The sequence below is a fragment of the Podarcis liolepis genome (assembly GCF_965112155.1).
Source record: "Podarcis liolepis genome assembly, chromosome: 12".
NCBI lineage: Eukaryota > Metazoa > Chordata > Lepidosauria > Squamata > Lacertidae > Podarcis > Podarcis liolepis.
Window position 1 is genome coordinate 53,455,910 of NC_139563.1, and position 23,471 is coordinate 53,479,380.

At 45.2% G+C, this 23,471-nt stretch overlaps 1 protein-coding gene across 2 annotated transcripts in view; it reads left to right on the plus strand.

Annotated features, from left to right (window-relative positions):
* Window positions 1-21,701, plus strand: part of BMPER (BMP binding endothelial regulator) — a 170,406-nt gene extending 148,705 nt beyond the window's left edge. For both annotated transcript variants that reach the window (XR_014517939.1, XM_083468812.1), the window contains exons 14-15: window positions 17,217-17,347; window positions 19,477-21,701. Coding sequence is in view for 1 of the 2 variants with exons in the window: in XM_083468812.1 (XP_083324938.1) it covers window positions 17,217-17,347; window positions 19,477-19,658 (313 nt within the window). In the remaining variant the exon portion in view is untranslated. The remainder of the gene's footprint in view (window positions 1-17,216; window positions 17,348-19,476) is intronic.
* The last annotated feature ends 1,770 nt before the right edge of the window (window positions 21,702-23,471 follow it).

Below are 23,471 nucleotides of genomic sequence, written 5' to 3' on the forward strand. Positions count from 1 at the left end.
TTGCAGTTGTTGTTTTTTTAAAAAAAAAAACTGTCAAGATTTTATTTTGAAGTTCAAATAACAATCCAGTAAGGAATATGAAATTAATTAAATTAATCAAAAGAGGAAAAAGCAGTATAGAAAACTAACAAAGCCAGGGTCCATAACCATTACTTCATAAAACACAGTGCTTTCTCAAGAGTCTATGCAGTAAATTAGATCTTACAACAAAAAGGGACCTGGTAGAAAAAGAATGCAAAACAAATGTTATGAATACCAAATAAAGACTTATTTCCATAATTAGCCGATCATATAAATAAACCATGGCCACCAGATAAGAGACAAAATGTATAGGTTTTGCTACACCCTGAGATATGCTTAATTTGTAAATCACTCTATCAGAGATGAGCATAAACATTACTTAATTGAACCAAATATTTAAAGGAAAGCCGAACAGCAATATGGTCAAATGAGCAGCTACTAACAGAAAAAAATATAAGTGCTTTACATACTAAATCCATATTTGTCTCATCAAATTTTGATAAAAGGCATTGTGTGAGGTTTAAAGGAACTGGTGCACCTATTATTTCAGAAATTTCCTTCATTATCTCTTCCCAAAATTTGTACCAAGACCATCATATGTATGCTCCTCTTCTGTCATGTTCCCTATGTAGGGGAACAAAATGTAGTTATTTGTGCAAGACAGACTGGACTCAAGAATCATTGTTGGCTTATTTTCAGTGAGGTTTCCCCCCCCCCCGGGTATTTGTGGAGACAGATCTAAAAGGGGTAGTAATTTGTCACACTTCTTTTTTGGAGTGAGCAGGTTCATTCAACTCTGCTTATGAAGAGCTCTGATATACAGTGGTACCTCGCGTTAAGTACTTAATTCGTTCCGGAGGTCCGTTCTTAACCTGAAGCACCACTTTAGCTAATGGGGCTTCCCACTGCCGCCAGGCCGCCGCAGCACAATTTCTGTTCTCATCCTGAAGCAAAGTTGTCAACCCGAGGTACTATTTCTGGGTTAGTGGAGTCTAACCTGAAGCGTCTGTAACCTGAAGCGTATGTAACCTGGGGTACCACTGTATAGCAAGAGTCATCTGCCACTCAGGGATGCTCCACACAGGTACGACAAGGCAGGTAAGAATCTGGGTCATCGTTGTATAGGTGCAGCTGGCCCAGGCACACCCAGTGCAGACACTAGCATCTTTGGTCTGTGCTCATGCTGAGCACACCTGGCTGTTTTGGCTTGTCCATTGCTGACCCAAATGCCTCTCCCCAAATACTCCTTTGCAAATGCTTCTCACGTGGTTTCACTTTAGGCAGAATTCGATGAAAAATTCAAAAGGGAGTGGAAGCCCAATGGTAAATTTTACAGCTTCACTGTAAAATCAGAGCTTCACCGATGCCCTTTTAGCTACTTTTGGAATTCTTCCAAGCAATTTTGCCCTATCAGTCTTTGACTGTAGGAGGTATCATGGATTGTTGTTGTTGTTTAGTCGTTTAGTCGTGTTCGACTCTTCGTGACCCCATGGACCAGAGCACACCAGGCACTCCTGTCTTCCACTGCCTCCCGCAGTTTGATCAAACTCATGCTGGTAGCTTCGAGAACAATGTCCCACCATCTCGTCCTCTGTCGTCCCCTTCTCCTAATGCCCTCAATCTTTCCCAACATCAGGGTCTTTTCCAGGGAGTCTTCTCTTCTCATGAGGTGGCCAAAGTATTGGAGCCTCAGCTTCAGGATCTGTCCTTCCTGTGAGCACTCAGGGCTGATTTTCTTCAGAATGCATAGGATGGATCTTCTTGCAGTCCATGGGATTTTCAAGAGTCTCCTCCAGCACCATAATTTAAAAGCATCAATTCTTTGTCGATCAGCCTTCTTTATGGTCCAGTTCTCACTTCCATACATCACGACTGGGAAAACCATAGCTTTAACTATACGGATTCCTCCTACAAAAACTGCGAGAAATGTACACACGTTATAATACATCTGTCAAATGTTCCACACATATTCCTCCATGGCTATCTTAAGTGTGTGTGTGTGGGGGGGGGAATGGTCACTTTGGAATCAGCCCTTATTTTTCTCAATGCACTATTTTCTTTCAAAATTTTGCATGGGCTCCGGCTTCTGAGAAAGCATTTCTGATACTGATATCCCTTGGTTTGGAGGTGAAAGAAATATGACGTCGAAACTAACATTTAATGAATTGGTAGAATCCCATTCCTCCTCCCTACCAGAAAAGCAGAGGCGGCCTATAAACATTACAGTTCTTGAGGGGAAACTGAGCGGAGGTGTGAGCTCTTCAGACCACAAAGGAAGAGTGTTTCCCCCTTCCTCCATATTGTTGGCCCCAAACAACAGGCTATTTCTTAAATTGATCCCACCCCAGCCAAATGTCTTTTCCAACGTTTTGCAGCCCCCTAAAGGAAGAATCTTTGTTAGTCCATCATGTGGTAGAGACTTTAAGAATGCAAAGAGTTCTCAACTAGTGAGAATGTTTATTATTATATCGCAGGACCTCCTAGGAAATATATACAGTGAATCATCATCAGAAGCTGCAGATAACTTCTCCTGAGTTTACTGTTCCTGCTCCAGGACCCCATTTTGCATTTCTTTGGAAGGGATGCCTTTCTGTTGAGCGGTTCCAGGTTTTCTACCAGTACTTTTGTTTGTTTTAAATTTGGAGTGATAGGATGAAAGAGATGTATGTGTGTGTAGGAAATATATTTTCCCTTAAAAAAAAAATTGGGGGAAGCCAAGTGCAGCTGTTTTTCTGTGCAGTAACGTGTGATTCGTAGCAGGGACTCTCTCTTTTTTTCTCATAACAAGATACTGTGAGCCAGGAAAAAAATACCTCCTCAAGTGCAACAGAGACAGATTGTACCTTCATAAAGGACAATCTTCTCTTGCCTGACTGGAAGATAGAGGTGGAAGAAGCAGTCTAGATCCAGCCTGTGTCCCTTGCAGGTCCGTTCACTCCCAAGTCCATGTGGATTTATTTATTATTTTTTGAAGGTTCCACATGCTTTCAATAGACTTAAATTGTTTTGGAAGAACTTACAAGTGATCCACGTCTTCTCTGTTTTTGTTTGTTTGTTTTTAAACAACTGGCAAAAAGCTTCTGCATAATGATGGAAGTGCATAATGATCTGTGCCTTCCTGGGTAACTGTGCAGAGAAAAAGGTAGCTTCCCCCTTCCATGTACCTAATTAGGGGTAAACAACAAAATGTGCTTTAGAAAACATAAATGGCCATTGCTGGGGTGCATGGGAGAGCAGGAGCAGGGCTATGGGAGAGGGCATTAACCCTTTGCAGCACTCCCGACAAAAAAAAAAATACCCCTCTCCAGCTGCTGTTGTTCCCATTTGTACTGACAGGGATTTCCAAGAGCTAATAGCAGCTTGGGTGGGGTGAATTTGGTCAGGATTGTGTTGGGGTAGAAGCAGCCTCCCTGAGCACTGCTACCCTAACCCTCCTGATCCCCACAGCAGCTATTTATGTTTTGAAAAACTATATTTTGTGCCTTTGGCGCTGTGTGCAATGGCAGAGTTTCATGCTCTAGCACCAGGGGCAGAGAGCAGGTGCGCATCCTGGGGGCGTGGCATGCCGCTTGCGGGGGCGTGGCGCCAGCGTGGGGGGGCAGCTGCGATGGCACCCCACCGGGATCGTGGTCCTCTGCCAGTGGCTGTGTGTGGTTTGATCCTTTCTGCTCCTTCTGACTGTCTTGTCTCACTCAGCAAAGTGTGCGACCGTATCCTTTTTCCAAGCCGCCATGATGTTACAAGTTGTCGTGGATGCATATAATAATAAAAACAATGAATGTTGTGGGTGTGGGGTTATTGTTTTTGTTCGTTATTATGGCATGTACAGTCATACCTCGGGTTGAAGTAGCTTCGGGTTAAGCATTTTCGGGTTGTGCTCCGTGGCAACCCGGAAGTAACGGAGTGTGTTACTTCCGGGTTTTGCCACTCGCGCATGCGCAGATGCTCAAAATGACGTCACATGCGGAAGCGGCAAATCGTGACCCGTGGACGCGGGTTGCATTCGCTTCAGGATGCAAACGAGGCTCCGGAACGGCTCCTGTTCGCATCCAGAGGTACCACTGTATTTTGTTTTTTCGTATTGTAAACTGCTCTGTGATGCTCTCTGGGTGAAGGGCAGGTTAGAAATTTAATTAAATAATAATAATAATAATAATAATAATAATAATAATAATAATAATAATAATATTTACTTATATCCCACCCTCCACAGCCAAAGCCGGGCTCAGAGCGGCTAACATCAAATGTATAATATATTAACATAAAATCAGACAATCAACTAAAATACATCGTCAAATCAGATCAGGATCAGAATAAAATCCAATCGGATGGCAACCCACAGATTAGGGTTGGGGACCTTAAATTCTCACCAGGCCCAACTGTTAATAATAATAATAGCAATAATAGTAATAATTGTCAACCCATAAACTGCACCAGGGTCGAGAGGCAACTCCCACTACACACACACAATAAGCTGTCAACAAGACTGAAAACTCATGGCTTAAAAACAAAACACAGTGTTTCTCAGATGGAATAGAATCAGCTGATGAGGACAGACCGTTGCCATACATTCCGTCAAATGTAGTGTCCACCATTTAATGTATAGAGTATTAGCACCACGATAACTTGTGACTCATTTCCTCTCTCAGTACACAATAAGGGCAAAAGAACAGGGAAAAGCTACATGTATTGTTTACATTTGACTATTTTAGCATCTTTACATCTTCGGGGCATATGAATCATTAGGCAGAAAGCTATGTAAATGTTTAAAGCTGCAACCCTGAACACAGAGACTTGGGCACGAAACCCATCGAGCGCAGCAGGGCTTCCTTCTGCGTAAACACACTTAGGCTTATGTTGCGCAAAGGTTTTGGGGTATCTCAGTTTTGTATCCGTATGGCCATTTTTTATTTTTGCTCAGGAATATATTACCATTTTGGAGCCTAGTCTGGCTTGACTTGAAACAAATTTAAGATTACAATTAAGATAAAACTAAAACAAGCTACTCTTAGTTGACAAAAATAAGACTGTCCTCCATACAGGGGCGTGCACTGATTTAATTAAATCATTAAAATGTTCCATGTTTGCTTGCAGAAAAGACCTTACTCTCCTGCAAAGTTTACATTATAGTGTGTGCTTTTTAAGCTTCCAAAATAGCCTTCTAAAAATTAGTCTCAGGTGGAAAAAATAATTGAATTGTGCAAAATACTCTACACGGTATTTAGTTCTGCAAGAGTAGTTTCACGTTACAGTGGAGGAGGGTACTGAAAGCGCTTTTTAGAATTCTCTTATATCTGTGGCCTTTCTGGCAAGTAAATACATGCACTTGGATACAGGTGTATGAAAAAGCAGTACAGATAATAGACATTTAATAGATAGTACTTGTAAATTATAGCTTAACTTTATGGGGCATTTTGTTGTTCTCTCTGCCCTCACCAAGACTCTCACCAAGGGGAACCATTTCTCATATATATGTTCCCATATATATATATATATATATATATATATATATATATATATATATATAAACAATTGTTATAATTATTATTACAATAGCAAGACAGTGTTAATAAGCCAGTGTAATAATAATAAATTATTATTATTATAGTGTGGTGTACTGGTTAAGAGCAGTGGACTCGTAATCTGGTGAACCGGGTTCGCGTCTCCGCTCCTCCACATGCAGCTGCTGGGTGACCTTGGGCCAGTCACACTTCTCTGAAGTCTCTCAGCCCCACTCACCTCACAGAGTGTTTGTTGTGCGGGAGGAAGGGAAAGGAGAATGTTAGCCGCTTTGAGCCTCCTTCGGGTAGTGATAAAGCAGGATATCAAATCCAAACTCTTCTTCTAAGAACTCCATCAGAGTCAATCCTAGGGTTAAGGATTCCCCTCATGATGCAAATCAAATGAGGCTATCCCTCCAGGTCGCCATTTTGGGTGTTCTATGGCCCATTAGCCCCCATCTTGGATTTTGGGCAGAATTCTGCCCCTGACCCCAGTAGTCCCTAGTTTCGATCCCGCATATGGGGGATGCAGCACCCACCTTTCAGCTTTTGACTATTGATCCAACCCAATACCTTTTTCCGCCATCACCAAAGCACCCCCAGCCCACTAGGGTCATGATTGGCCCATTTAAATTTTTAAAAATAACGGGCCAGCCAGCCAGCTCCTACCTCTGACTGAGGCCAACCATAGAATTTATTTCCAAAATTTATTATTTACACCCTGTGGATTTAGACAGTGATTATGCAGAGGCTAGACTATGTCCAGTCTTTATTGATCATTAATTCTGATTCGCTCGTGAGGTGGTTATGCATCTCCCCCTCAATTACTCATTACTCAATAATTACTCAATTACTCATTCACCCTACACTTCTAAATGCATTTCCCATCATTTTCCTAATCACAAAAGGTAAGTTGTGGGGTTTTTAAAGTGGATTTTAATTCACTTTAACTGTGTGAACCAAAATTTCTGGCATGTACTTGAATCCATCCCAGGAAATTGTGACACTCAGGAGACACCATATGTCATTATTGAGTAAGTTTTGTATGTGCACAGATTTCTCTTGCTCGTTCTTTCAGTTCCTCTGTGTGTGTTGTTGCTACACGGCACACTCAATATGTGTGATATGGCATGTCTCTATATATATCCAGGTAGTTGTGGATCATACTTCAATTTGGCATCTGTGCAGAATGAATAAAATATACTCTTGAGGCTTAGTCCAAAGGAAGTTAGGTCTGTGTGCCTTCAGGTTCAGGGGAATAGAGTATTTAACTGTGCACTAAACCCATATTGGTTTCAATGAGACTTAAGCACACTTAAGCACACTCTTGACTGCTCTTCATGAATGTGTCATTTTATTTATTTTAAGCATTTTTACCATGCTCTTCAGATGAAATAGAGCCTTGGGGTGGCTTGCATTAGATCAAATCCCCTTTTCTTCCCTTAAAAACACAAAGCTTTGCCTCCTGGTTCCTCAGCCAAAAAGGCTCTCAGAGCAGTTGACATAAGGTCATAAAAGCAAGACAGTCCCTGCCCCATAGGATTACAGTCTTAAAGACACAGCACAAAAGGAGGAAGAGGCTGAGAAAGGAAGAGGAAAGCAAGCAAGCGCCAATTCTTAAATCAACGTAATTGTTTTTTATATACCGTATTTTTCGCACCATAGGACGCACTGGACAATAGGACGCACCTTGTTTTAGAGGGGGGAGAACAAGAAAAAAAATCTCTCCCTCTCTGTCCAGCGCCCCTTCAGCAAAGCGACAGGAGGCGCTACGCAGAGAGGGGGAGAATTTTCCCCCTCTTGTTTTCCCCCTCTAAAACAAGGTGCCGTTTAAGGTGCATTCAGACGCCTTCAGGCGGCTACCTTGGAAGCCTGGAGAGCGAGAGGGGTCGGTGCGTACCGACCGCTCTCACTCTCCAGGCTTCAGGTTCCTTTCGACCTGCTCTTTGGGGCTGGCGGGGAGAAGCCCACCACCAGCCCCAAAGAGCAGGTCGGGGAGCAGCGCAAAGGTGCGCAGCTATAGAGGCTCCTGCCATAGCCGCATGTCACCTCTCCAGCCGGGAGAGGGTCACGGGGGGCTTCTTTAGCCCCGTGCGCGCTCTCCCAGCTGGAGAGATGGTGCGCGGCTAAAGAGGCTGCTGCAATAGCTGCGTGTCACCTCTCCAACTGGGAGAGGGTAAGCGGGGCTTCTTTAGCCCTGAGCGCGCTCTCCCGGCTGGAGAGATGGCGCTATAGAGGCCCCTCCATCAGCATAAGCTCCATTTGGCTCCTCCTCTCCCAGAACTGTTTACATTAAAACTGATTACTGTATTTTTCGCTCCATAGGACGCACACACATTACCCCTTCATTTTTGAAGGGGGAAAAGTGCGCCCTATGGTGCGAAAAATACAGTAATCAGTTTTAATGTAAACAGTTCTGGGAGAGGAGGAGCCAAATGGAGCTTATGCTGATGGAGGGGCCTGAAATCCCAATTCTCCCTCTGCTTCATTCTGATGAAATTTTACACTGTTGTCCATCCCTTAGAAAAAGATATTACAGTAGTGACTATCTTTAAAGGTAAAGGTAAAGGTACCCCTGCTCGTACAGGCCAGTCTTGACAGACTCTAGGGTTGTGCGCCCATCTCACTTAAGAGGCCGGGGGCCAGCGCTGTCTGCAGACACTTCTGGGTCACGTGGCCAGCGTGACAAGCTGCACCTGGCGAGTCAGTGCAGCACACGGAACGCCATTTACCTTCCCACTGGTAAGCGGTCCCTATTTATCTACTTGCACCCGGAGGTGCTTTCGAACTGCTAGGTTAGCAGGCGCTGGGACCGAACGACGGGAGCGCACCCCGCCGCAGGGATTCGAACCGCCGACCATGCGATCGGCAAGTCCTAGGTGCTGAGGTTTTACCCACAGCGCCACCCGCGTCCCTAGTGACTATCTTTACCCACTATTTATTTGTTAAATATTTTTGCTATTAGGTGAATTAATTGCCGCTCTGTAGCTGCAATTAGCTGGGACGCGGGTGGCACTGTGGGTAAAACCTCAGTGCCTAGGACTTGCCGATCGTCAGGTCGGCGGTTCGAATCCCTGCGGCGGGGTGTGCTCCCATCGCTCGGTCCCAGCGCCTGCCAACCTAGCAGTTTGAAAGCACCCCCGGGTGCAAGTAGATAAATAGGGACTGCTTACTAGCGGGAAGGGAAACAGCGTTTCCGTGTGCTGCGATGGCTCGCCAGATGCAGCTTGTCACGCTGGCCATGTGACCCGGAAGTGTCTGCGGACAGCGCTGGCCCCCGGCCTCTAGAGTGAGATGGGTGCACAACCCTAGAGTCGGACACGACTGGCCTGTATGGGCAGGGGTACCTTTACCTTTACCTTTAGCTGCATACAGACATACGCCACTGTATTGTGTTTTTTCCTACCCAGCACCCACTGACTTCACAGTGCATTTGACAGGTGTAACTACCAGTGGTTTAAAGAGAGATTTTAGTCATCCGTTCTACTTTTTTCCTTTTTCACCATAGTCTGGTGGGCTGTCCACGTTTTTCTTCCTTTTAAAAGTACAAAGCACAGCAGGAACGTTTATTAATTTAAATGTTAATTCATCCATTAAAAATAGAATGTGTTTTTAAAATTTATTTTTAAAAAGAGCTTCAAAGTGGCTCGAGTAAGTGGATTTGCAAGTGCACTGCCAATTTTAGATTCCTAGTTGCTCAAATGATGAGTGAGTAAGCCTGACATGGAAGCCATTATTTGGGCCAGAAAGTTATACTTGACCCATTCGGGCCTAGCCTCTTCTCTAGTATGCTTCGTCTCTCTGCAGTTCCATCTTTTGTGCAGAGCTTGCTGGTGGTGCTCAGGCTGAATCTCTGTGTTCCTATCCATAACATTTTCCAGGAGGATCCACTATAGCCTTGAGCCCCTGCAAGATGGCACCAGCGTTTCTTGATGCCTTCAGTTATCCAGCATCCGTGACTGTCTCATATCAGGGCCGGCTGGGTGAGAATGCCGAGCAGTTGTGGGGCATGCGCAATGGGGCATGATTAAAAGGCCCCATATCAGCTGTACCCTTCCTACATTTCATTTTCCAATACGTAGTCTCCTTGAAGTAAGCCTCATCTTGCAGAACTACAACTCTACACGACTCCTGCATCCAGACTGTGGATGGCTTTGTAGGGCCAGTTTGCCGTGGTAATACTGAAATGAATGGGACCACTTCCATGAAAAAGGCTAACATATGTGCACAGTACACAACTGTTGGTCTGTTCTCTGAGAGACATTAAGGCATGTGCTTTGCATTCTTAACTCCGTTCCAAATAGTCTTAATGAGTCCCTTCTGGTGTACACTGGGAGAATTTATTTCTAGCCTTATTTTCCAAGTATGCCTGGTATGAACTTGAAACCCAAATACAAGCTGCACGAAAGCCCCACTGTCTGCAGATACTGCTTTAGTATTTACAGAAGAACTATAACTTCAAGTCCTTGAAGCAAAACAGCCATGGCAGTTCATGGAACAGTACACAGCTAGGAGTTAATACAAGACCAGCCCACAGATTAGGCACTGCTTTGATTCATCAAAGTCTGGACTGCCAACCGAGCTATACATCCCACATCTCACAGTGCCTTAGCGGGATGTTATGGATGCTGACAGACCATCCGTTCTTAGATTGATGCTTTCTGAATGACTGGCTAATACGTCATCTAGGACTGAGCCAATTTCACCCTATTTCTCTGCTCCATTTGTGGGCAACAAAAGTGAGGGGGTTATTTTGCATTTTGGGTGGTGAATTTTGAGAGAAGGGGGGGAAGGAAAACCAACCTCCAGTGCCACTCTCAAGTGCTCAATAGCACAGATCGTCATGTTGAATTAAACACAATGTCTAGGGCTGGTGTAAAGGGTTGGCATCTGCCAAGGGCCCACACACCAAAGATGGGTCCAGTGACAAGAACTTCTGCCACAGTGAAAAAGGGACCCCATGGAGATGGTTTTGCCCAAAGGCTCTCCAATTCCTGAAGTTGACATTGATTATGCCCATGGAACAATGCTATCTTACATGATAGCGTTGTTCCAAATGGCATTCTGTTAGGGGAGAGGGATTGGGGGCTACTGGTGAAGACTGTAATCTCCTCCTCTTGAATGTCCTTCAACAATGCTGTATCACACTGTAGTGTCATTCCCAAGGCATACTGGAGAATTAACCCTGGTGGTTGGCAGTAGGCAGCAGCTGGGAGGAAAGGAACCCTGTTTCCACAACATGGCTGTTCTTTCTGCTAAAGAGCTGTGTGGGACAAACAAGGCCAGCCCACCAAAGACACAAGGTGAGGTGACTTCCTCAGGTGGCAGGGGCAGCAGTTCCCAAATGTAGCTCTTCAGACTTCATAGCATGAAGGGCTTTTTCACTGAAAGATAGACACATTCATACTCATAGGCAGATTGGTAATTCTTACTTTTTGGCTCAGGGATGAACTGGAGGAGGAGCAGGGTTTTTGGGGAGGAGGCTGACGCTGAGGCTATTGAATGGTCTGTTCTAACATACAACACCCCTCTTTGAGGGAGTTTAAGGGGGCTGCTTTGCAATGTCCAATCCATTTTCAGGCCAAGCTGGCTCCTTCGCTTGGCTCCCTAATTGAAACGATGAATGTGAGCCGCATAGCAGGATAGTTTATTGTGCAAATCTCATTAATTTCTATTGAGAACTTCCCATTGTATTGTGGGCTCTTGAATATAGCTCTTTAGTTATCCATGGGGATAGAGGAGCCAGCCCCTAAACCGCCCTTCTTGTCCAAAAGCTGGGCTGAAAATATAAAGGATTCACATACCATGTGGCTTCCTAGCACAAATCAAAGGGGGAGCCCACGGTGTTCTTCATCAGGATAATATTATAAGGAATATTATGAGGAAATGAGTGGGATTTTTATTGCCTTCAAAACTATGGCTCCAGATTTAAGGAGGATTATGAATAAAGCTTTTTGAGGTGGGTACTATGACCGCATAGTCCTGAAAATTTTATTTTGTGTGGTTTTAGAAAACATTCCAGGATATTTCATTATTCATTTTATCTTATTATTGTGGTGTGATGCTGGTTGAAGCTATAAAATGCAAATTTGGCTTGAAGTCCATTTTCACATAAAGATTTAGAAATATACGTAACAGCACACTGGTGCTTTTTTAAAAGCCTTTATATTTTTAACAGGATACATTGAAAGGTTTTAATGGCACAACATGGTTCTGCGTAAAATGTTAAAAGGTATGTGCAGAGTTACAAAATAGGAGCTTGCAAAATAGCGTATTTGCTTACATCTTGGGTGGAAAGCTTGGAGCCTGATTCTCCAAACTTTTTGGGTTTTTTGGGGGGGAAACTTGCAGAATTCTTTACCGTTTACCACTGCTACTACTACTGCTGTGTCTACAGCAACACATGATGGTCTGAAAAAGTTCAAAGTACAGTGAAGGTGATGTCCATAGCTGGACAACTAAGAAAAAGCACTCTTGTTTCATGGTATGCTCTTATTCAGGGTCCCAGATAGCCAGCCTCTTAATTTTCAGGATACTCCATTCCATTTCTGCCTGTGAGACAGAAAGGGAAACCCTGTTCTATTTAAGCAGAGAGATAAATTCCCTCTCTAAGACTCTGAATCACCAAGTTGTTGAGCATTTCAGGCTTCAGCTGCTTCTCCAGAGAGGAAAAATGAGCTCCCTCTTGTACGAAGCAAAACAAAACTCCACAGTCTTGAGTCACAATATTAAACTTGAGCACCTTGAAATGTGATTATGACAGTGTCCAATTTGGCTGCCGAATAGATTTTGGATATCTTCACTGTTAAATTAGGTGAGGCAAGCGCTAAAACTTGGATTGCACCTCTCCAGTGAGTGGACTTTCCCTCTGGACACTCGCTTTACAGGACACTAGGCTTGGGAAATTATTCTTCTCTTGCATGTGGCAACTCTTTGCCCCAATCCCCCCACCAGAACACCCCCCCCCAGGCAATTGCAGCCATCTAATACTGTCTTAAACAGGGTATAGTTAAGAGTGTTTCATGGCAAGGCTTGGGGCAGAGACTCCTTTCTACTTATTTTTTAGGCCTTTGGGACATCTGCTTCATTCTAGAATGTCCCTGTATCTTTTTACCCGGGTCACTGTTAGCTTTTCGTCTGCGTAGCGTCATGGCTTGGAAGAACTTGCACATTTTAGTGTGCACTACATCATGCTGAGTTTGTGAACAGAGCAGCACTTAATATTAAACGCAAAAGGCATTCCCACTTAGGGTGATTGATTTGGAGCGCTTGTTTACTGTGAAGCAAAAGGAACTGCAGATGTTTGATGAAAGACACCAAACATCTGCATTTTCAATACTGCACGGAGCACTGTGTAAGGGCAGCAGCAACAGCAAAAGCAGCATTCACTTAAAATTAAAAAAAAGAAGCAGCAAAAATTAAATGAAGCAACGGGCTCCTTTTCTTTAACCTCTTCCAGGACTTGGACACTTTCCATAGTTTAATGTGGAAAAGGCCTGTTGCTAAAGAAGTGTAGTCATATGGTTTGCTTTGAAGATGTGGGAGCAACGCAGGGCTGCCTGACGCAGGGGAGTGTCTCCCAGATGACAGATGTGTTTGCTTTTCATGGCTTTCTCCCTGCAACAGGCTAGGATTATATCCATCCAGTTATCACCACTTCTTCCCAGATGAGACAACCTTGCAGCCACACGGGAGCCTGAGTGACAAGCGCAACATCCAATGAGTTCCAGCCTGGCTCTGAAACTTGACAAAAAGGGGAAAGCTGCTGCAGTGAGGGGTGTTGCTTAGGAAAGCCACAAGGCCAGGGAAGGGGGAAGCAAAGCAGCCTCTCTTGTCCCATTGCTTTGCCACTGAAAATGCTTGGACTGTTGGAAGCAAACAGAGCTTTGAGAATTATTTGATTGTTTTAAAGATTGGTGTGCCGCCTTCCTAGGCAGCCCTCATGAAAACTGAAACAGTAGTGAATATTTCCTTATATATCAGTAAAACTACAATCCCAGCCCTTTAGTAAAAGTAGCTTGAAATGAAGTCTTTGGTGTTTGTTCAAATGCCAGAAAAGTAGGGGCCCTGTCAACTCCTTTAAGGAGGGAGTTTCACATAGTTGGGCCCACCACTGAAAAGGCCCTGCCTCTAGTGGTATAGATCTCAATGGCGAGTCTAAAGCTGATCCTAGGCTGTCCTCCAAATGCCTGATTTCAGTCTTGGATAAATCAGCATACCTTACCAATTTGGTACAGTGGTGCCCCGCAAGATGAATGCCTCGCAAGACGGAAAACTCACTAGACGAAAGAGTTTTCCGTTTTGGAGGTGCTTCGCAAAACGAATTTCCTATGGGCTTGCTTCACTAGACGACAATGTCTTGCGAGTTCCTGCGGGGTTCCCCCCCCTTTTTCTAAGCCGCTAAGCCGCTTATCAGCTGATCTGATAAGCTGATAAGCCGCTAAAAGCCGCTAATAGCGCTAATCCGCTAATCCGTCAATGGGCTTGCTTCGCAAGACGAAAAAACCGCTAGACGAAGAGAATCACAGAATGGATTCTTTTCGTCTTGCGAGGCACCACTGTATTTATTTGCTCCAGTGCGAAACAGAATTAAAGGTTAAGATAACTTACTAAAAAGGGGGGAAATATTTAAAGTACTGTATGCAAAAAAGAATGAAATGCAACCATTTCCCCTGAAAGATAATTTCTATGTTTCTTCTACCTTTCAAATGAGGTCTGCATTTCTATATTTACAGTATGTGGAATCATAGACTCATAATACTGAAGAATTGAAAGGTACCACACGGGTCTTTTGCCCAGTGTGGGGCTCAAAGACACAAGCCTGAGATTTAAGAGTCTCATGCTCTCCCAAACAGCGCATGTACTACATGGCCCTTCAAAATTGGGACGCAGATCTACCCTAAACCTGAACTTGCTTGGGTTTGTGGCCTACCTACAAGGAAATAAACACAGTGAGATCTTTCACGGACCTGGATTTTGTTGCAGACATTTCCTGTTTCGGAGAAAAGAGATTCTCACTTTAATCAACCTTATAGGGACACTTCACATGGCCTGTCTTTGTCTCTGTGAATACATCCCTGGCACCAGCAGCAGCTTCAGATGTGATTGATTTACTGCACAGACATCATTCCTATGCACACAAAAAAGTATGCAAACTTAATTTGGATTGTCATATGTGTTGAATTCACAACGTATCTATTTTGCTTTATATAGACATGCTTTGGAAAGCTATGGCTTCTCAACCTTTATACATTCACCAAAATAGTGGAATGATAGTCACAAATTGGCACACAGCTGGCATGTGCCCCCCCCTTCCACCAGACTGAAATGTCATTTTAGAAAATTTGTCACGTTTTTGATGCAATCCTAAGATTTTTGGGGGAAATTGGCTTGTCTAACATGTTGCATATTGAACACTAGAGGGAGCCAATGTCTGCGTGTTTTCTTCATATAAATTCAAACCTTCTGTCCCTTATTGCTATGGAAATGTTTCTTAAAAGATGTGTTGGTTTCTAAATGTGGCCCTTCCACTCCCAGTGCTTCTGGGTTCTATCTCTCTCTCTCTCTCTCTCTCTCACACACACACACACACACACACACACACCCCAGTATTAGCAAAGTTTCCCAATTTGCCAACATTATTTAAAAAGGTAAAGGGACCCCTGACCATTAGGTCCAGTCGTGACCGACTCTGGGGTTGCGGCGCTCATCTCGCTTTATTGGCCGAGGGAGCCGGCGTACATCTTCTGGGTCATGTGGCCAGCAGGAATAAGCCGCTTCTGGCGAACCAGAGCAGCGCACGGAAACGCCGTTTACCTTCCCACCAGAGCGGTACCTATTTATCTACTTGCACTTTGACGTGCTTTTGAACTGCTAGGTTGGCAGGAGCAGGGACTGAGCAACGGGAGCTCACCCCGTCGCGGGGATTCGAACCATCTACCTAATTAGCGGCAAGCCCTAGGCTCTATGGTTTAACCCACAGCGCCACCCGCGTCCCTTAACATTATTTAGGCCATGTATAATTTTCTACACTGACTTAATGGCACAACATTCGTAGTTGGGGGTTCATAATTGGGGGTGGAGAGTCTAATCCTTCCAGCCTCAGCTCTAGAATTCAGTCTGCTTAAGCAGCAGGAAATGTTGTATGGGATGAAGCAAGGGGAAAGAAAGAGCAGTTCTCCCCAAGAAATGGGGACCTGATCTGGCTTGAAAGCAGAAGATTGCCGGATGCAGGTTTGCCAGCTGATAGCTTTGCCAAAGAGGAAGAGTTTCTTTTTTACGACCTTTTCTTATTTTTGTGATGGGGCTACTTGATATGCTGGAGTTGTGGGTCCCTCTTCAGCAACAGAAAGGGATAAAGATGGGGCAGAAGTCGGATGGAGAGAGATGAGGTGTCCTTTCTGTTCAAAAGATTCCCATTCGCTAAAGTGAAAAGCATCACTTTTTGTCCTCAAGTTGGGCATAAGCATTAAAGTAAAGGCTACAAATATTACTGAAAGTGTTCAGGTGTCATGGACCTGCTGGATGCTGAGCGGTGGTGGGAGGCACCAGTTGGGGAGCCCCCAAAGGAAGAAGCCTCAGAGCCAGGGATTGATGGTGGAACAACGAGGAGTTGTCAGAGGGAGAAGAGAGAGCAGACTGGGAGGAGGAGGTGTCTGAAGCTGAAGAGGCAACAGGGTTGAGTGAGCAGGAAGAGGCTGGGACAGAGAGCAGTGCAGAAGCAGAGACTGGAGAGGAAGGGAGACAAGAGGCAGAGTTGAGACAGGCTGCTGAAGAGACAATGCGGTACCCTGTTTGTTGTGGGGGAGGAAGGGAAAGGAGAATGTTAGCCGCTTTGAGACCCCTGAAGGGGAGGGAAAGGCGGGATATCAAATCTAAACTCCTCTTCTTCTTGGGATGGACCTGGGGGAGTAGGAGGCTTACACAACTGTGGGAATGCCTGGACCTTCAGTCCCCACAACTGCCTCATAGGGACAAGATCTACCAGGAAGAGTTGCTGTGCTCACTAGGCCTGGCCTCCTGAGCTGTTTGTTTCTTTGAATAAAGATTTAACTTCACTGATGCTGTGTGAGTTATTACTGACCTGTTCCTGGCACCTGCCTCTGACATCAGGTATTAAAAGATTTTAAACAGTGCCTGCCAGGAAGAAAAGTTGGCCTTAAATCCATAGGAAATGGCTTCTAAAAACACGTCTTCCTTTTTGTTGTCCTGGTGAAGGAGGCGGCGAGATTAACATAATAACTTTGGGGCTTTTCTGGCAGGAGCCTCAGGCTGTTGAAACTCACTGATTAGTTATTGTGGGGCAGAAGGAGGGAGTGACCTTTTAGGTCACCATATCTTGGCTTAACACTTCCAGAAGAAATATGATGCTGTTTCATTTAGATTTACAAATGATAAGGGAGCATGGTAAAAATTTACAGTGAAGGAGACAGCAAGCAACAGATTTAACAGGAGGTGTTGCAGGTCAGCTTACTTGAACTTGCCCTGGCTAAAGCCTCTCTAGGCCAAACCAGAATTTTCCTTCTCAGGTATGGGCAACCATTGCAAAAGCTGGATTTTAGGGGCACTGTACTTCATAACAGTTGCTAGGATCCAAGCCAATGTGACAATTTTGTTGTTGTTGCAAAAAACTAAACTAAACCCAGTCTTTCATTCGCTTTCCCCCTACCCTGTCATTTGGGATGTTCTCTACAGGTCCTGCGTGACAGACATGTGTGAGTGCCCTGTTCATAAAAACTGCTACTGTGAGTCCTTTCTCGCCTATGCTAGAGCCTGTCAAAGGGAAGGTCTGAAAGTTCACTGGAAACCTGAGCAGAATTGTGCTGGTAAGTGTGACGCACTGATTACTTCATTGCAACTGCAAATACATTTCATACTGTGCCCATGTAACAAAACCTGGTTTTTGCTCCTGGCTTCTCTACTTAATTTTCCTCCTCTCTTCACCCAACCCATGGGCCAGCAGTTTTGCAACACGAGGGGCTGATTTGGAGTGGAGAAGTGGTAGGCAGGGTATGGTTTAAGCACCCCCATCCCAAAGCTGGTCGTTTCCCCAGCCCCAGCTGAAATAGCCCTTAGGCAACAGGCTTGCAACACAGTTCTGCCCCCAAATGTACAATCTGGCAGCTTGCAGTATTGCAGCTCTGTTAGAGCAGAGATGGCTAAATGGTTCCCAGGTGCTGAAATCCAGTGGCCAGCCAGCATGCATTGTGCTCTTTGGAGAGAATACAGGAAGCGTGTCTGACAAGCGAGATTCCAGCAACTTTGTACTAACAAGCCCATTGTAAAACTTAGCATCGGGTACCTATTTCACTTGTCTGAGTCTGCTGGAAGAACAGAGGGGTGAGTAGCGCAAGGATCACAGGACTGTAATCGTGAAAGACTCTAGCTGATTACTGACATTTCCTGGACTGCTTGCTCTCTCATGTGGAAGCACAGATGCAATCGATCTTCCTTCATAGGAAGCGAGAAATGAATGGCAATCTGTGGTGGAAAAACACAGCTGATCTGCATCTATTTTATTCATTAAACTGACTAGTCATGCAATCCACTAATCATTTAAATCCAAGTGCTTGCAATTAAGTACTACAAAAAGCACTCCAAAAAGTTTTGGTGGAGCATGGAACAGATTTATCCCACTATACCCTTATGTGTTTTGGGCCATTCCTGGCAAGCAAGGCAAAACACCCAGAAGCCTCCAGTGGGGAAGGAGTGTGATGGGGATTTTGACCACCTGCCATGCTCCTTTCAGAGTAGTTTGCGCATTTTTGGTCCTCCCCTCCTGCACTCAGCTCTCAGCACGGGCACAGTATGTTCCCTTCGCCACAGAGTCCTAGGAAATAAGAGAAAATTAGAAGCAAATTGTTTAAAACGTAAAACCTTGGTCAGATAGCATAAAACAGTAGCATAAAACACAACTTTGAAAGGAAGAGCATTGAATGAAGACATTGCAAAGCCTCATATATTGCTTTATAAAGTAATCCTTGGGCCTAATTTCTTTATATGAAAAGAAAGGGAGAAAAGGTAGTGTAGCACACAATCACATTTTTTAAAATATAAATTGGGATCAGGCAAGGAAAGGCAAAATTTTGATGTTTCAGATTAACCGTAATTGGAACTTGTAATGGCAAAATTAAAAACACACCAGTTTAAGTGTCATCCGTTTTGTTTTCTGATTTTTCTGTTTTTGCATTAACTTTTATTATGTTTAAGAAAGGGATAAAAGGTGTTGATTGATTCCGGTTCTGAGGTAAATTAGGGAGATAGATATAGATATAGATATAGATATAGATATAGATATAGATATAGATATAGATATAGATATAGATATAGATATAGATATAGATATAGATATAGATATAGATATAGATATAGATATCCCTTTTGGAACGAACAAAAATGATGCTAAAATATATGCAGGTTGATTTTTGGTGTGCAATTTAAGAAGACTTGGAGACTGATTTTGCCTGTTGCAGGCCCACAGGGGTCGTTTTACTGGCCCCCGAGCCACCCCTGAACCGAGCTGCCCGCTCGGCGAGTCCCCGTGTGCTGCACTAAACCAGCGGGGACTCACTTTCGCGGCACCGGAAATCGCGTCTGCGCAGATGCTGGAAATCGCAGGCGTTCATGCCCGCCTGCAATCCAGCCCACAGAGGGGCTCCTTGCCACCCCCAGAGCAGATTTAATACTATATGCAGTGTTAAAACAACTATTCATCAAATTTATGAGAAGCAGGAAAGAGCAGCTGACTCTCATATCTCTTAGACAATTTCCGGGCTGAGGCCTCTAAAGCATTTCGCCTTGTTTCCTTGACATTTACAGTAAATGTTCCACTGAGAAATTGCAATAAAAAACACTGCGCCGTTGTGCCATAATATTACAAGATATGGGATATGGTAAAAACCCATGGGTATAATTTTAAGCGATGACATTCCTCTTTCTTTGAATTATCTTCCAGCCACCCAGTGTAAACATGGTGCCGTCTATGATACCTGCGGTCCTGGATGCGTGAAAACATGCGACAACTGGAACGAGATTGGTCCCTGCAATAAACCCTGCATTGCAGGCTGCCACTGCCCTGCAAACTTAGTCCACCACAAAGGAAGATGCATCAAACCCATTCTCTGTCCACAGCGGTGACATTAGCTTTTATCCACAAGGACTTTGTAACTGGTGGCTTTTGGTAACCTTTCTAAGCTCACAGCCAATGAAGGACTGCAGTGCTGGCTGGCAGATTTTGCAAAGCACTCTCACAAAGAGTGGGGTGAAATATGTGTGCCTATATATTTATATGTGTATATGGATATATATATATATATATATATATATATATATATGTATGTATGTATGAACATAAACACAAGTGTATGTTGATACAGAGAGAGGTAAGGTAATTTTAAAAGACTCTGGACTTGCCAGGATTACGGGTCCCCCCCCCTTTTGATAGTAATGTATATTCTCTGAATTACAAAAGTCACCCATCCCTGTTCATTCTGCTACATGTGATCCTGGACTTCTGCCCCCAAATCCTGGCCCCGATGGCACCCCTCTGTGTGTGTGTGTGTATTGTGTAATAGCATGTTCAGGGAGAGCAGAAATAAATGGTCGTACCCTTGGTATTGCAGGACAAAAAAAAATGGCGGGAGCAACTGCCACTCCCCAGCACTGTAGAAATGTCCCCATAACATGACCCCCCCCCCTGATCAAATCCTCAACCCAACAGCCATAGCATAAACAATTCCACACAGTGCCCATTAAAGCAACAGGTCACCCCTAACTTCTCTGGCTTAAATACTTATAGGCCCCTGGAATATGGTAGCCTCAGTCCTAGTTTTAACTATATATACCCACATACACATACATGTGCGCACACATATGAAAATAGGCATCATTTATATAAACCATAGAAGGACGAGTTATTTTATGTATATTATTTTGCTATAAAGTTTATGTATTAGCATTTCTGTTATCTCCACCTGTAAGCCCCGTGAGTCATTTGTGTAAATAAGGCAGGTGTTTGATGGCACGATAGCACCCACCGAGCCATCGCCTCCCAATTTTCCATGGATGCGTCTCCCAAGGCCACAGGATTTCCTCATAAAGTTACTATTAGATCCCGATTTCCGGATACGTAAGAAACAGGTGTTATCTGAAGCTCGGATTTATCCAGGTTTCCCACCTCAGACCAGCCTCGGGTGATTGTTAAGAGCACCTTAATTTAGCAAAGAACCCGGGCATTGGAGATTATGCCTCGCTGGTTCGTTCCAGCATTCCTTGGAACATCGCTTTAGTTGGCGTAACATTTAAATGAAGCCAACCACATGCATGGGGGCAGAGAATGTAGTTCCCAACCACCAGGCATGCAGTGTAGGGAGGGCCAAAAGGCTCATGATTTTGAGGGGACGCGAACCAGTCTCCCCCAAACAGGAATCCACACCCTGCCTGCCGCTGAGGGTCTCTGGGCCCCAGAGCCTAGCCTGGCCTGGCCCCCTCGCTTAATGGCCACCCAGGTAGTGTGGGGGGGGGCAACAGCTCTCTCCCTTCTTGTGGTTTTCAGCAACAGGTATTCAGAAGCATATTGCCTCCAGCAGTGGATATAGAACACAGCCACCATGGTGAATGTTGGCAGAAGGGGAAAGAGGTGGCATTCCTGCTTGCACTTCTCAGCCTTTTGTCCTCCTGGACTAGACAACAGCCGAGACGTGTGTAGAAAGGGACGTGTAGCACATGCAGCAAGAGACTCAAATATTCACTGTGCTGCCATTCCTAAGAATTCCCCGGCCGTTTTCCACAAATGTGTTTTGTGACAGGTGACAGCTATTCCCTACTACCTGAGATGGGAAGATGGTTGTTCATGTTGAGATGGGAAGATTATTGTTCATGCTCAAATGTTTCACTTCTTTTCAAAATAAAAGTGGAAGAACTTTATCACAGAGAGCACCTGTGTACTGTACAGGATGAGTAACAAAAAGGAAAAACAAAAGGTGTTTATTTAAATATTTAAATGCATCTACCTGTATATGTTATGTTTGATAGCCATGGAAAATAAATATTAAAGAAACAACAAAATATTTGTGTCAGGCAAAGACCTAACCATAGGCTTCCAGTTCATCTCATAAACAATTTTGGAATTTAATTTCTTTTAAAAATAACCATTAAATACTATGCCTGTTTGAGATGGAACAGTGGTTTGATTCATTATAAACATATTTACTGTTTTGAAATTCATAAAGGAAAAAGGTTTTCCTGTGATTCTCTGTCCAACACCTAGAAGAACTTTTTTTCTTGCATGCATGTTTGTAAGTCCCAGCACATAAAATGTGAAATCTGATGCAAGCAAACTTTTGGGCCTTTCCCAACTTTAGCAGCGTGGAAGTTGATGCAATGTGGCTTCTTTGTAGGACCAGAAGCACAGAATCATTGGGGAGATATTCCCAGCCCCCCAGAGCAGATTTAGGTGTAAAGGTGTTCCACTGAGCAAACGGAACTCTGGTTTGCTTGCAGACAAGCACAACTGAGTACCGTATTTTTTGCCCTATAAGACGCACTTTTTCCCCTCCAAAAATGAAGGGGAAATCTGGGTGCGTCCTATGGGGCGAATGCAGGCTTTCGCTGAAGCCTGGAGAGCGAGAGGGGTCCGTGCGCACCGACCCCTCTCGCTCTCCAGGCTTCAGGAAGCTATCCCAAGTCTTGCAAGCCCGGCGGGATGTCCCGCGGGCTCGCAAGGCTTGCGGGCAGCAGCCTGCACCCAAAAGCTGCGGACAGCGGGGAGGCGCAGCGCCGCCACCCCGCTATTCCCCGACCTGAACTGGAGGCTGGCGGGGGGAGAAGCAAGCCTGCTTCTCCCCCCTGCCAGCCCCACAAGCTCGCGGGATAGGGGGATGGCGAAGCGCTTCCATCCCGCTATTGCCCTACCTGATCTGGAGGCAGGGGGTGGGAGAAGCAAGCCTGCTTCTCCCCCCCCCCCGCCGCCAGCCCCACAAGCTCGGGGGATAGGGGGATGGCGGAGCGCCGCCATCCCGCTATTCCCCGACCTGAACTGGAGGCTGGGGGTGGGAGAAGCAAGCCTGCTTCTCCCCCCGCCAGCCCCACAACCTCCAGATCAGGTCGGCGAATAGGGGGATGGCGGCGCTCCGCCATCCCCCTATTCCCCGACCTGATCTGGAGGCTGGCGGGGGGAGAAGCAAGCCTGCTTCTCCCCCCGCCAGCCCCACAACCTCCAGATCAGGTCGGCGAATAGGGGGATGGCGGCGCTCCGCCATCCCCCTATTCCCTGACCTGATCTGGAGGCTGGCGGGGGGAGAAGCAAGCCTGCTTCTCCCCCCCCCCACCAGCCCCACAAGCTCCAGATCAGGTCGGGGAATAGGGGGATGGCGGCGCTCCGCCATCCCCCTATTCCCCGACCTGATCTGGAGGCTGGGGGTGGGAGAAGCAAGCCTGCTTCTCCCCCCGCCAGCCCCACAAGCTCCAGATCAGGTCGGGGAATAGGGGGATGGCGGCGCTCCGCCATCCCCCTATTCCCCGACCTGATCTGGAGGCTGGCGGGGGGAGAAGCAAGCCTGCTTCTCCCCCCGCCAGCCCCACAAGCTCGGGGGATAGCGGGCCAAGCTGTCCCTGAAGGCAGAAGAGGGAGACGGAGCGCTCCGTCTCCCTCTTCTAGCTTGGGGATGGCTGCGCAAACCTGGGGGGAAATCAAATTTTTTCCTTTGATTTCCCCCCCCCCAAAAAAAAATAGGTGCGTCCTATGGGCCGGTGCGTCCTATAGGGCGAAAAATACGGTATATATCATGCTGGTGCTTGCAAATGCCCTCATGATTTATTTATTTTTTAAATTACATGAATAGTATGCCACCCACACAAGTCAGTGTGGCCTTACATGATAATAATGATTAATCAAATGAAAACTAATCTGGGCTCTGGGAAAGAAAATGCCACATAAATTTCAGACCACAC